General features: G+C 41.4%; 1 protein-coding gene across 2 annotated transcripts in view; it reads right to left on the bottom strand.

Annotated features, from left to right (window-relative positions):
• Positions 1 to 15,653, bottom strand: part of LOC146439434 (visual pigment-like receptor peropsin) — a 41,395-nt gene that overhangs the window by 13,996 nt on the left and 11,746 nt on the right. For both annotated transcript variants that reach the window (XM_085055228.1, XM_085055229.1), the window contains one exon: positions 8,931 to 9,136. In XM_085055228.1, coding sequence (XP_084911354.1) covers positions 8,931 to 9,136 — 206 coding nt within the window. The remainder of the gene's footprint in view (positions 1 to 8,930; positions 9,137 to 15,653) is intronic.

Below are 15,653 nucleotides of genomic sequence, written 5' to 3'. Positions count from 1 at the left end.
ACCCTCCACATTGTTCAAAATACAATCCTCTGTGCTACTTCCCAGCAAGAAGGAATCTGCCTATGTAGCCACCCTCAGGTTAATACAAGGTCATCTCCGATCGCTGGCTGAATGCCTACAACTGAACTTGTCCTCTGCTCATGAAGCTGTTAGGCAAAAGGCAGGGCAGGGCAGTGATGGTACCAGCTCAGCCTGAAGTGGCCAAGACAGGAATACATTACTTTCCTGAAAACCTGGAAAAGCTGCATGGCTACTAGCAGATCACCTCTTAGGTGAATACTCTTGTCCCCTATGGAACCTGTACCAAAGTAACAGGAGAGTCACAAGCATTTCCAAGGAGCCCTAGTAGATCAGGGAGAGCATGGAAGGAAGTCTAAAAGATACAGGTTATTCTTGGCCTTAAAAAGCAATCTGGAAATACCAAGTGCAATATCATCCCCTTCTGCAGGGATAGTGTTGTGGAAATTCTGGATGTCATGTCCTATACAGCCAATTGCAAACCACAGTCATCTTGGCATTGATTCACTCAGCACAGGATCTAGGTCAGGATCTGATTTGCTTTCTACTTACTATCAGTGTACTCACTCAATGGAATATATTTTTGTGATAGAGAAGATGAGTAAATATGAGGTAGAACTATTTAAGATACTTACAAACTTTATCAGACTGATATTTTAATTTCAGATTAAATTTTTCTTAAAAGCCAGTGAACAGATGTGTTACACAGAGAGGAGTCAGAAGAAAATGAATTGTTCAGTACCATGGTGGGAAGATCTTGAATGATGAAGATTCTTGAAGGATGGACAGCATTTTTAAAGAAGACATTTAGTATCTTAAACATCAGCACAGAAGGATGAGAAAGGCTACTATTTTCCACACAGAGAAATTAGAAAAGGGTATTTCAAAGCCCTCTGTGAGGAAAGCAAGTGGAGGAATCAAAGCTTAGGCTTTGCAAATTCCTGATTCTGTAGGAGCACTCTCAGGCAACAAATGCCCTTTCCAGGCAGCAGTGTGTGGTTTGACACAGCACTTGGGTGTCACAGGAGGGGCTATGCCAGCCTGGTTAAACAAGGAAACAGATAGTTTGGGCATTCATAATTTTTCAAGTACCAAATGTATAACTTACCTAATTAGTCACAATTGACTGCAGAAATAATAATTTAGAGGAAAATGAAGAAGAATTCATGACTAATGAAAACTGGCGGAACTTCCCTGAAGTCACATTAGTTCCACTGAAATGATCTTCTATGTTGCTAATGATTTGTGCAAAGGCAGTATTTCCCCCTTCCCTGCAGATGAAGTATTTTTCTCATTAAAATTCATCTCACAGATGTCTACATGAGTTGCCTTTACCTCTTTGACTGCAATGTGTACACTCTTTAGATTATATGAAGGCAGACCAGAAATAAAGAAATAGGGAAGACTAGTACCTCTGCAACTTTATATTTCAGTATCCAAATCTGAGGTAGGCAAGGAAACAAGAATGAGGATACATTCTAGTGTTCATAATTGAGATATAAATTTGTTTCAGAAAAAATATATCTGGGAAAGGAGGATTTTTGTATCATGGCACAGGGAAAGTAAAGGGCATTCTTTTTTGAATTTGCTTTATAGAGCAGTCCCCACATCCTACTTTTCACCGTGAATCAGCACACTAAGGTGAGCTGAATACAGAGCTAATATTACACAGCTTTTCTCCAGCACCTTTAACACCTGTTTTATCTCTTAATGCTCTTACTGCCAGTTCCATGATTTGTGTTTGGGTTATTTTCATCTTAATGAAATGTCAGGAATGATAAGCTGTATATAAGTAAAATCCCAACAATATCACATCCCAGTCCTGTGTTAGGAGAGTAAATAACTATTTTTCATTCCCTTTTCACCTTTGGTTTGATTTATTTTAACATCTTACAGGTGGATAGCTGAACATTTTTTATCTAAGTGGACATTCATGGACTATACCATTTGAGGAAAAAACCTGTTTATTTCTGGCTATTCTCAATCTTAGAACTACATGCTTGGACACTGGGATATGTGTGGTATTGCAATATTTGTTACACTGAGCTGAATTATCTCAGTCTTTGGGTGGAAAACCTCTGCCAAAGTTAGCCTGCTGCAGAAAACCATGCTGAGGCAGAAGGTCTGCAGCACAAGGGAACCATAAGGCATGCAAAAATGCCAGTGAGCTCGGAGAGGAGCAAAAACATGGAAGAATATTTAGATACTCTCAGATGTGGGCAAGGACAGTAACAGCAACCATCACTACATCTCCCAGTAGTGAGCTGGGAGGGAGGGTGAGCAGGAGCAAACCTTTGTCCACCTTAGTGGACTTTGCTAGGGATACAGATGAACAGCTTGTGGATTTGTCTGGGTTTTATGAGGGCTTTGTGGAGAGCAGGGTACTCACATGGGGGGAATGGGAGGCAGAGGTGGGGGTGAGACAGATACTCCAAGGATGCTTGTTATGTACAGAGGGGGTTGAAAGCTGGATGATTTGGTGAAGGAAAAAAAAAAAATAGATGATGGAGCAATGTGAATGGCTGGTTAAGCTGGAACAAGTCTGACAAACAATGCATGCAGACATTTGACAGTAGTGGCTGTCTGTCATTTTCCTCAGTAATCATCCCAGCAGCAGTACTGGGAAGGCAGGAAAAAGAAAATTTGTGAGGTTTCAATTTGGTCCTTCTGATCTGACATTGCTTTTATTACCAGTCACGTGGGCTGTGGAGCTACCACTGGTCACACATCTCTCCAGAACATGAGGGAGTACTGCTCCACATACAAGACTGTGTGAACACTTTCTTGGTATTTATAAAGCCCATAAAATCATTAACTGAGTCAAGAGAGTCAATAGTCTAGCTAAATAAAAAATTGGTTGATTTTATGAGTTATGTTAAATGGACAGAAATCAATGTTCTCCAAATTTACTCTCTATATAAAAGAACATAAATGCTTTAGGGTTTTTGATTTATCAGACAATTTACAGAAGATTTTGTTAAGAGAAGCAAGTGTTAATCCTCTGTTTCCTCCTCAGACAAGATTTAGCAATATTTTACAATCTGTGTATAGGAAAAGAGATAAATACATGTTCTGAGAAAGCAAATGGCATCAATAAAATACAGAAGAATTTATTCAAGGTTAAAAGTCCTGCCCTCAAATCTTCTGAAAAGAGCCCATGTGTTTCCATCATACTGTTCTCAGAATTTCCTACTGTTGCAATTTTCCTTTTGGTGTTTCAGCTATTCAGTTCTAATTTTTAAAAAAGATGGGCATTATTTCTTCTCAGAAATGTCCTGATAGAGCTCTATATATTTAAAAACACCCAAAATACTGGAGTTTTTAAAGTCCTAGCAAGAGGCAGTGACTGGAAGATGAATCTAATCAAGGGGTAAGGGCAGATGTGCTCAGCATTGCAGGCTTTGGTCACTTTTCTGGTGAAAGGAGGGTTGTGGCTCTGAGCTCTGCTCCAAGATTGGAGGTGGCAAAGCTGGTGAGCAAATGAGGCTCCTAAAGAAGCCAAGAGAACAAGGTGATGGACATGTCTCATCCTCTTTGACTTTTCATGTCTTACTTCTCAATGCAAAAGATCATGATTCCTTGTTATTCATAGCCATATCCTTCCCTTAACTGGCAAAACCTTTCAAAAATTAAGCAGTGTCACTGTAAAAAGCAAAGGGAATGCTGATCCATTCTCCCTTTACCCCCATGGAGCATGTGGGTGATCTGGATTTACTTTTCTCCGTTTGAAGGTGCTCAGACCCACATTCCCTGCCTAGGAACACAGACCCAAGACTATTCATCATAGGGGGATACTCAGCTATTCCTAAAGCAAAAAAATACTGGCACCAGAGACTAAAAAGTCTCCCTACGTTAGTGTCAGACCCCCACTGGAGGGAGGCAAACTCTCCTTGTCCAACAGCAGCATTGTTAAGGCAGGGATATTGCACATCTATATTACCTTTTCTTAGAAATCCCTGTTTATCTGGGATTTCAGCTGGCAACTTCATCAGCTACACCACCACAATATGGAAAATCTGCTAAAGTGCAAGAAATTCCAGACATCTGTGGGCCATGTACTCCTCAATGCATACACACTAAGTCTGGTACTTCCAGATAATTTTTGACTTCCTGGGCACACCATGCCCTTTCGGGATGCACATATGCTACAGATCTGGTGCTGTCAGGCAAATAGTGCAGCAGTGTATTAGGGCTAAGACAGTAGGACAATGCCTGTGTGCAATGTGAGGCTCACTGCTCATCACCTCATTGCCATGTGCTTCTGCCCAGGCCATGCCAGACAGGAATAAAGAAGTGCTGTGTGAGGCACAGAAGCACTGCAGGATTCAAAACCTGATTTCCTCCCTGCTTTGTAGCAAACCCAGCCACAGGATGAGACAGTCATTTCTCCCTCTCTCCTGCTCCCCTTGGTGTCTTTATAATTCTGCCCAACATGAAGCAGCTTTGTGAGGCTGAAGGCAGGTCCCTTCCAGGCTGGCCCTCAGGATGCTGAGGGCAGGCTGCACACACAGAGCCAGTGGGGACTGCAGCCTGTCAGACAAGCATCCTGCACTGGTGCTCACTAATACCTCAGAGCAGAACTTTTTTTTCCTATGGCTGCTCCTGAGGCTGCTCCTGTGCAGAGACAGATCTGCTGGGGATGCTCTGGCACCATCTGGCTGGCCAGATGGACTGGGAATACCTAGGCTGACAGTGAGGTGAGAGCACCTGCGGTAACAGCGTCAGTCAGCACGTCAGGGACAGTGGTGTCCATGATGGTGCTGTGACCTGGAGATAACCATGCTGTGCTCTGCTGTGCACAGCCCAGACACATCTTACATGTAAGGGACAGTGACAAATAAGGAATGTTTTTTTTAAGAAAACCTATACCAACAGAGTGAGCACATGGTAAGGGCAGTCAGCTTTCTTGATCCTCATAGTAAAACCTCTAAGTGTTTATATTAATGTTTAAATAACCAAACTGCATTATCAAAAGAAATGAAAAAGAAATTAGAAAAGTGAACTACTTTAGGAACTACAAGAAACAAGTTTAAACTGAAGCACCAGGATTATGAAGGATTTAAAATTTCAAGGGACTCCACAGCCCAATCTAGTTTTCAGACATGATTGCAATGTACCTGTGGAATTCAGATAGGTTATAATCCTTTCCCTGTATTTCGAGTCTTCCTGAAACCTGCAACTTTTGTTGTATTTACCATGTGATTAACAAATACAAGCAAAACTTCCTGTCATTTGATAAAGAAGCTTTAGAAGAAACCATATTGGCCTGCAGAGAGTGAATATTTCTCTGCTTATTACATGTAAGAACATTTGCACATGACTTTATTTACAGTTTTCAGTGCAACTTCTAGTTCAGCAGAACATACAAATAAAAAAAAAATATCCTGAGATAGATTTTCACAAGGAATATGGTCAGTGGGGGAACAGATGGCTCTTGGTCACGGGTTTACATTCCCTGACCTGAAATTTACAATGTGAACCAGTTTACTTACTGATCATATTGGGAGAGGCTAAAAAATGAATGTGCCAGAGACCAACTGTGCTTCCTCTGTCCAGATCAGGAGTAAGAGACAGTGGCAGAGCAGAGGTATAAACAAGAAGTGAAAGCAGATTCCAACAGCCACCATTGGGAAACTCCAATGTATTTGAACACAGTGTTCAGCAGTTGGATACAGACATACAGACCTACCATATAATCTCAATTCCTGAGAGAAAAGGCCTGTCAGACTCAAAAAATGGTGTTTGGCATGGGAAAGAAAAGTGTAATTTCTTCCATACAGACGAGGAGAGCAGGAGAACTCCTATCTGTCCCTTTCAGTGGGTATGCAGTGAGATGGTTCTTGTAGCTGGAGATACAGCTTTTGTTACGGAGAGTTTTCAAAGACTAGGCTGTTTTGAGAGAAGTCCTATTTGTCTCTCTTTCCCCCACTCCCTTCAACTGGGGCAGCCAAGGATGGTGAACCTTAATGCTGAAAAATGTTACCCGAGGGCACAGAAGGAGACCCAAGTCAGAGGAAAACAAAATACTTAGGTGGATTAAGTGAGGTGAGCTCATGAAGTTTCTTCATAAACAGAAATGACAGGCTAGCTTGGGAAAACAAAATTTCCCTAAGCATACCTGACAGCAGAAGCTGACTGATCAATAGGAACAAATGTGTAGTGAACCAGACAACAGCAGAAAGCCAAGCAAGGCTGTCCTATGGAGCTGGGAGAACAAACCAAATAAGGGAAAACACACGGGCCGTGCTCAGGAAAGAGCCATGCTTATGGATGCAAAGTGCCACCCCAGCTACTTGCAGAGGAGCCTGAGTGCACGAGGGGAGCAAGAGACACTGACTTTGGTGGGTCATGACAGAAAGTGTGGGCTTTACCTTCATGGCACAAAGGTCCTCATTCCTCATGTTCTACATGTGAGACCTCTTCTAGACAGACTACAAATTCAGTCTACAGCAATCAAAACACTATTGCTGTTCAACATTAAACATTTTAGAATGACCTTTGTGCTGGCTGTCCACACACACTTGGAAATTTTCAATTCTTTTTTCATGCACCAAAGCTCCCTCCTATTTTCCACAATATTCTTACTAAAGTCTAGCCACTCTGTTTCCATAACCTACTTTTTCATCACTGGTTTCTGTTTTGGGAAGCTTAGTAATCAAGAAGATGAATGTCAGGGTTTAAACATGTTTTTGTGGCTCCTCAAGACGTAACAAAATCTCAATGGAGACAGGAATCCTATATGATGTTCTCTCAATTAGCTCGACTACTCAACAAGCCACAACAAATCCAAAGTATTAATTCAGGGTAAAAATTGACTTTTCCAGATTACTATTAATTTTTAATTAGCATTAATACAGTACAAGTTCCTATTTGGAATGATAAATGTTACCTTCTAGAGTTTACAGAAGATTACCAAAGCAGAAACTTTAACGTTTTGCAAATCAAAGTGTTAAGAAAAGCCAACTAGAAAAGCATTATTGGTGTCCTGCACAAAATTTTTGGCTCTCAATACATCAAAACTTAGTTTGATATCCAGACTTTACAGTGAATGCTGTTTAAAACAAGATCCAAACTCAATTACTTAATGCACCCTGACTACCAGTTTGGGTACCCTAAAAATGTTATAGACCACTTCTGCCCTTGTAAAGGCAGTTCAAGCACAGCAAGATAAGGCACACCTCCATGTCACAAAGCTCAAGCACACCTCAATCCCAGTATTTTTAAATCTTTAAAAAATAGTCAGATCACCATAACAAGACTTAATAGCTCCAAGTCAGCCAAAGAGGGATTCCCAGGCAGAGGCATCATGAAAGAAATCTCTAAGGCTGCTGACGGAAGTTCCCCTGCAAACCAAGACGTAGCGACACAGTGTGGCATGCCTTGTCAATTCCTCTGTGTGCTGTTTTTCATGGCCCCAAAAAATGAGCCACAGTACAGACAGGGCTCTGAAAGAGCTTAGAGTAGGGATGCAGAAGGGTCATTTAATGTTACCTCTTTGAACCTTGTGAATTGTAGGCATTGAGTTACGCCACTGATCTTGGGTCAGAATTTCACACTGAATGGCTTGCCCTGTCTTACACAGGAAATCTGCAACAAAGCCAGAACAGAACCTGGAGATGCAGGTTTTACCTTGTCTTTCTTAGTCATAGCTCCGATCTTCCTTGAAAGAGGGAGAAAATATGAATCTGTTTAATTCTGAGTATGGGTGGGACTATTACAGTTTTCAGGTATGTGTTTATTTATCTGATAATTTCAAAGTTTTCCATTAATTAAAAACTTCAAAGTTTCTGCTCAACATAGCTTAGATTGCAACTGTAGGCAATCTCACTAGAGAAAAAGTGGGATTTCTCTGAGGAAATAATTAGCTTCATTTTGATAAATCCTTTTCTGTCAAATGACTGTAGACATACACTTTAAACAATAAAATAATTTTTTAGCTCAAGCTACAGCTCCTAGGTTAGTCAGTCTCTTATAGGAAGTCTTTCTTGCTGCATAAACTGAACTTTTTTATTGAAAGGGAGTGAACAGGACCTGCAAATGTTCTTTTATCTATGTTGCACAATACCTCAACTTCCTCTTTATAAAAAAAACCAAAACCAAACCTCCAGTAAAAGAGGATTATTTCTCTCTCCCTTTTCCTTCATCATGATCTTTCTTACACCTTGCCGTAGGCTATCCCGTCATTTTCAGATTTTGATTCCCTCATGAAACAGAGTATAATCTTTCTCACAGATGTTGTTGAAAGCACCAGGGAGGCAGCTTTATGCCTATCTGTCTGTGGGGTGCATTTATATTCTTTCCACACAGGTATGTTTCAGAATTAACAATAGTAACTTTTCCCAAGTACTCCAACAAAAAGCTGCCTCCAAGATCAGTGACGACTGTGCTATAAAGTTAAATCCCTCATTCTACCAGAGGCAATGAAGCAACCGAGAGTTTAGGAATGTGATTGAAGAGTTACAGCTGATTTAGTGCAGAAAGTTGTATGCTAAAATATATGGGTATTCCCACATGCTGTGTGGAGCTTTGCTATACACATCTTGTCAAGCAGGAGTCAGCATTGCTTTTAGCCAAATGTTAAAGTGCCAAAGACCAGGTTGGCTTCAGGTGAGCTGCATACAAGCACAGCTTATGCCTTGACTTTCCAACATGACTGTGAGCTCTGACATAAAGTCAGAAACCCCAAACTAGCAAGAAATATTGAGAATACACAGGAGAAAAACCTATTGAAAATTGGTGAAGCAGCAATCAAATGCATAGATTTATAGGTGTAACAAAAGAGAACACTGTCCTTTTGAAAGGTTAGCGATTACCTCTTTTCATTCTTTGGGTCCTGTCTGGTTATTTATATACAGCACACCCACAGAAACACCTGCACCTCTTTTGTTTAGTTAAGTGTAATCCAGTCTTACCTGGCAAGTCCATATTGATGTGATAATGAATCCATCATCTCTGAAGACGTTGAAGATTTCAATGATTCCCCGCGAATAACCAAAGACGGAGATGCTGGCATCTGACACTGCCAAGTTAAATGTGAGGTAGTCGGTAGGCTGCAGAAGATGTCTTTGTTTGTACAGGACAAAAATCACAATGCTGTTTCCAAACCAAGATAACCAACCTGCAAAAAAATTAAATCCATGGAACTAGATGATCTTTAAAGTCCCATAAAACTCCAGCCATTCTATGATTCTATGAAATAAAAAAGCAAATAAATAAAAGCTGTTGAGTGTGTAAATGTATGACACCTCTTCTAAAATTTTCTTTTGTTCCATTAGAAGCACATTAAATCAGCTTATTCACTAGAAAACCTATGCATGAAATGTTTTTGAGCAGCTTGGTACATTTCAGAAGCAGGAGCAAGTGAGTAATTGCAGTGATAAAACAGAAGAAACACAAAAGAACTGCTGCTGCATCTACTGAACATCCACCATTTAAGGGCCTAAAGTGGATTTTTTTCCCTGAAGTTTTTTTCTTTACGTGGATAGATGAAACTCATGAAGTGTTACACCTGGGAAAAATTGGAAGCAAGAAAGATTGGTAGAGTGGAGCAGAGTCTACAAACAATCTGCCAAAATCTGCACCTCTTGTACAATAATGGAGCCAGAGAGCTGCTTCATCAGTCCTCCCTAGAGTAACGCAGCCAATACAACTAGGTTTCTTCTCTTAGAACAGGTCTAGGATCTCCTTGCAACAAAATCTGTCCCAGATGGGAACATTTTTCAGTAATGCACATGATAATCCATATGAGAAGAATGTTTGGAATAGAACTTCAAAAGTATCTTTTTATTTATTTTTACATAAAGTTGCATTTTCTCTTACTCTCCAGGAACAGAGATGCCTGACTTGCATGTGACTTTCATGTGAGGAAAAGGCTAGAGAGATGACTGTAAAGCTGGCTAAAGTAAGACACTTACTCCGTTGGAGGGACCAAGAGTTTCCAAATGTCCACAGCTATTGCTCTGCCCATCAGTCCAACATCCTGGTAGTTTGCATCCCACTTTTTGAAATGATGTAGACATTGAGAGATGAATGAATTTTAACAAAATGTTTATTGATAAGCGTCAGGCTCAGTGCTGAAATGTGGCTTAGCCAGTTAAGGGGGTGGCGGGGCTGAGCAGCAGGTCAGGCAGCACCTGGCTCCCCACTGGCTCCTGCCGCTACCCCACAAACCAGCTCTGCCACTTTTGACATTGGTGGCCTCACTTCACCTTGGCAAGGTAGAGCAAGACATGACCTCTTTTGAGTGTCTGCAGCCTATGACAGGATAAGGAATGCAACACCTGGTGGTTTATGGTGGGTACAATATTATCAGGCGAGGGAGAAATGAGCTGACCCACAGCTCTCTATCCAGGCACATCCAGCAGAGACCCCAGAGTAAGGCTGCTCTATATGGACCCAGCAAGAGATGAACACACACAATAAAGACAAATAGGTGCTGCATGGTATCTCTGGATACTTAAAGGAGTCTGTGTCTGTGAGATGAAAGATGGCTGATAGGTTTAATATTGTAGCAAGAGGGCAGCTGCCTTCCTTCAGGAAGCACCACTTCACATGTCAAGAACCCAGCAGTTCACTGCCAGGATGCCTCAGCTAGGAAGGGAGGGGAGGAAATTGCCTCTCAATCTCCAGGCCATGTGGGAGTATCAGGAGCTGAAATGCCAAAGAGTAAAGCACTTGTTCTATAAAGAAAGAGGTCAGGCACGTACCTCCCAGTGAGGTGCTCCGGGTACTTTGGAGTGGGAGGGAGGTGGTTGATGGGACAGTCTCTGTATGGAGCTATGACCTGCTTCTTCTGTGGCGCAACTTCCTTTTAACAGTTCCTCTTTGCAGCATTGCCACTTTGCTGCTGTTCTGGCTTGTTTAGTAAATGCACCTGGTTTACTGAAGAGCATTTGAACTGGGAAGAGCTGAAATGTCAGTATATGGTATTGACAAGAAGTAATCACTGGTGCAATGATATACTGAGATACACACATACATTCTATATATACCTTGTTATAAGATCAGCAATAATAAATATATCTTGTTCTGGCCACTAGGTGACAATGTTTCTTAATGAAGTCTTGTTTTGAACAACTGCATGCCTTTTAACTCAGGGGTATTCTGACTCTTGTTTGAGTCCAGATATTATAACTAGGCAGAGCAGGGCACTGTGGGAGGAAGGCTTTGGGAATGAATGAGGAAAGCAAACATGGGAATTGTGTTGTTTGTGTATTTTGATTCTACACTCTGCAATGGAAGATAATTATCAAGGCAGTAGGCATGAAATATTTTTCCCTGTCCCTATGAATACATAGTACTAAAATGGCAGACAAAAGAAAATGGCACCTCCTTTGTAAATAGCAACATTTTGTCAATGCAGTGTAACAGATAGGAAGGCTACCCTCAAAGTGTCAGACACCTGCCCTTCCTGGGAATATACAGAGCACATTCCCCCTGGCCAGGAGGGTAAGGGAGCTCTCAGTTAAAGTGTATTAAGGAGGGAATTGAACAAAATGTCACATAAAACAGCATTGCACATTTTAGATGGAGGTGAGAGAGACGCGGTACTTGTGATAATTTTTTGGAATTACACTCTCAAACTGAGGTTGGAGATGAGGGAAGCATTGAGAAAGATAAGGTTACAGGGCGAATATGACTTCTGCAGATGGGCACAATTCCTTTTAAGCAAAGCAGTGGAGAATCTGCACTGGCATATCCAGTCCCTAAAAGGGTCTGTCTGGTTAGTAGACCATATAAATTCTGACTTAAAAAAAAAAAAAAAAAGAAGAAAGAAACTGAAGAAAATCAATTCTTAGTTAACCATGCAGTAACAGAAGCAGTGGTCACATAAAAGTGCTGTCAACTAGAGTAGTGACTGTGGGACACTGGATCTCTGTGCCATCAGATACATTTGCTAGTCTGGGTTGCTGCCTGTATTGACTGATTGACTTAAAAAACCCCAGACAAACCACTCCAAAACAGAAAAACAACCAGCTCCAGCTGAAAGAGCACCTCAAACGGAGCAACCCCACTCCCTTCCTAGCTCAAGCCCCGACAGCATAACAGGGAAGAAGGTTGATAGTGCAGTGTGAGCACAGCAATCTGGTACTCTCAGTGAGGGCAGAGATCTCCTCAACTGCATTGCAGGTGGTGTGTGCCTTAGGGGACATCAGAGGTAGATCAAGAGTGCAGAAAGAAGCCTCTGAACTTTGATGTGTCTCCATGTTACCAGGTGTCATCTCAGTAAAACAGAGGATAGAAAAGAAACAACTGAGGGAACTTGTTTCATTCTTTGCAAGCTGCCACTAATATTCACTCGTATGAGTGTGTGGAAAAAACTCCAAACCAATCCCAAAATCCAAAGCCAGCATACTAAGGTAATCCGGGTGAGAAAGGACAGATTTCAACTGAGGTCAAAGTGTGGCTGAGAGAGAAAAAATTAGCAGGAAGAAACGGAGCACTCCCACCCAGCATAAGGTTCAGAGAGGTATCACCAAATTTCTCCTGTAGGCACAGTGTGATATGAGCTGTTCATCAATGATAGATGCTAGATCTTCTGAAGTGGCAAAATACACGGATAATATGCAACTACCAAAGTAGTTTTGCAAACATTTGGAAACATTGGGAGGTAGGAGGAAAAGGATGGACACCAACATTAAAAATGTTGCATTGCCTCTATATAATTCAGTAATCCTTCTCCTGGAATAACACTCCCTAAGAGACCATTTTAATCCATAGATGTCAAAAGCACTCCACAAGGGCGGCTGTTATCAGTGATTTCTCAGGGAAGTACAGAAGGGCTGCCAAGTGAGCTGGTGGACGTCAGGAACTGAAACCCCATTGACCAGCTCCTGTGTTAGTGTGATGCCCACCAGCCCATGCAAAGAGAGCACCAGAAAGGTAGCCAGAAAGAGTGACTAAGGGGGCTGAAAATATCTCTGCTGAAAACAACTGAGAAAACTGAGATTGTTTAAGAATATCAAAAAGGTATGCTATGATTTTACAAATATTTCTCTCAAATCACTCAAGCTGTACATTCAGACATGCCCCATTTTTCTCCCATGTACCTGGGATGGTCTTTGAACAAGCAATAAGCACCTGAGGCTGCATGCGGTTTCATTGTTAACATTGTTTCTGGAGAGTTAAATTTGGCACAAGTGAATTGATAGCTCGGAGCTGGTCACCAACATTTCCAATAGAAGACTTCACCTGTGTCCAGCCACAATAGGTTATTATGCTTTCTACTTAGACTTGCTCTTATTAGACATCATTGCATGGCCTTTACTTGTAAAATATGGCAAAACTGAAATAGAAAAATGAGTGTTACAACTCACCCACAGTTTAAAATATACATGGAGCCTTAAGTGGAAGAATTCAAGAAATGAGAGAAAAAGGTGGGGCTCAGTGTCACAAGGCAAACTAGGTTCTTCCCTCAGCAAATTACCTTTCCCTGGGCCAGAAATTGGATTGAGCATCTTAATACAGAGCAGGAATGAATGAAGTCAGTTACTGGTTCAACTATAGATACACAATCATAAATGCCTATCAGAAGATGTTTGCTGTAAAAGATTTTCTGCCTAGAAAACTTTAATTAAACCAGTGATAAAATCCAGGGAATTTGTGAAGCTGTCATTAACTATTGCAACTTTGAAGTGACCCTGTTCTGTTTTCAGTCTTTGCTGCCAATTATACACACACAATATCCTGTCCAGGGCATGTTGCCAGTTCTGGCAGGAAGGAGAAGAGTCATCTTGTTTTAGACTTGACAAAGCATGGAGAGATTATTTGTTCAATAAATGCAATCATTTTGTGGATGAATGTTCTTTGAATAGCTTGTTTCCTTTCCCACCTTCTTAGATTTATCTGTCAAACAAAATTCCAAAATAACACTCATTCTGTCACTTGTCAAGTAACAGTTTACTTTTACCATTCGGAAACGTGTGCCTTTTAAAGGCATGTTTGGGTCTTCTGGTCTGTTCCAGTTTTCTGATGGGATTGGTAATGCTCTCAGCATGCCTTTCTGATAGAAGCACTCACAAAAAGTCAGAATTTGTTCTCTAACAAATACTCTCTCCTACTGACAAAATTTCCTTTCATGCCTCATATTTACTCTAACAGCCCCAGTTAACTGTGAAACTAGGGGAAACAAACAGAGAACAAATTGTATAAATGCAGAAAAAAAAACAACTTAAGAATTCCAACTAATAATTATGAAGAAAAAAGAACTTTATATTTTTCCCTGACCTCTAGCAGCCAGCAGCAATGGGCAGTGCTTTTAAATTGCACCTCATAATTTAAACCGTAAAAGGATTTTCCAAAGCACTTCACCACTTAGGGCACAGGCACAAAGGGGTGAGATGTAATCCTAGCAGCAGGACAAGCTTTCACCTGTTAGAGACAGTTCTGTGCTCATTGAAGGGAAGGATGGGAGCAAAGTGCTGCCTTTAGAAAGAGGATACTGGTGCAGGTGACCTAAGGAAGGGTAACACAGAAGCTGCTGTCACTTGCAGATAGTCCCTCCAAGAATGGATCACTGCTGTTGGATGGGAACTGCATTTTCCCCCCATTTTGCTGATCCCCTGGCCAAAGCATTAGCAAGGAGAAGGATGGAACAGTGACTCGGGCATCAAGATGCAGTGCAGTGATCTCAGCATCCATCAGCATTTGCAAAATGCACCACACACTTCATGCTGGTTTGCTCATGATGTCCCTGTGCGACACCACTGTGTGCAGGCTTCCCTGCAGGGCTGAGGAGCCCTGGTCTGGATCTGAACCTGCCTGGCTACTGTGCCACATACAACACACACAGCAGGGTCCTGTCTGTCACAAATGACAGCTGTGCTGCTGTGTGACCTGTGGAAATTTCCAGAAGGGGACATACAGAGGCCTTATCTCAGCAAAAGGTGTTAGATCATGGTTCCTGGATATTCACAACCTCTATCAAGATGGGTGACTCTGGGAAGACTTGGTCAAAGATAGGTTTTTAGGACTTCATCCTGTGAAGGTGAGGAGATTCAGAGGAACCCCATCTTCTTTATAAGTGCTAACACCAACCACATACATTTCTTTAGTTTTGGAAATGTACATCAGAATTTGCAAGAAGCTGCACTGCCATACTGAGACTCAAAAGAGAATAAAACACTTAGTAACTAAAGCAGTGTAATCACTAAAGCTGTTTTCCAAGGCATCAAAAATCCAGGAGTATCAAGTATGAACATCTTTGGGGCTTTGTGTAAGGAAGCATCCACAGACTCCTGCAAATGTAGATTGCCAGAGCCCTAAAGGAACGGAGGTACAGGACGGTAGTGCACAGACTGGCCTTTTTTCTCTGCTGCCAGCAGGGCAAGAGGGTGTCTGTATGACAGAGTACTTGTTCTGCCACTTGTTCTGCCATCACAGCTCCCCAGATAGAAAGAGTTATTGGTGTACATAAAACTAATAACTATAAATTGCTGTGCCTGGTGCTTGCAGAAGCGCAACAGTAGACCTTTGAGGAGAAAAGAAATTAAGACTTTCCTGATTTATGTATTACTAGCAGGTTTTTTCACAAGTTCTCATTTCCAAAAAGGTACACCTACATCCATCAGTTTCAACCAGATCCACACTACACGTGACTTAAAGTAGTGCTACTGCCAGTTGTATATACTCTGCAA

This window comes from Lichenostomus cassidix, chromosome 3, assembly GCF_008360975.1.
Source record: "Lichenostomus cassidix isolate B80296 chromosome 3, HeHo_3.0, whole genome shotgun sequence".
In the NCBI taxonomy this organism is placed as follows: Eukaryota; Metazoa; Chordata; class Aves; order Passeriformes; family Meliphagidae; genus Lichenostomus; species Lichenostomus cassidix.
This window is presented reverse-complemented; position numbering and strand designations above follow the sequence as displayed.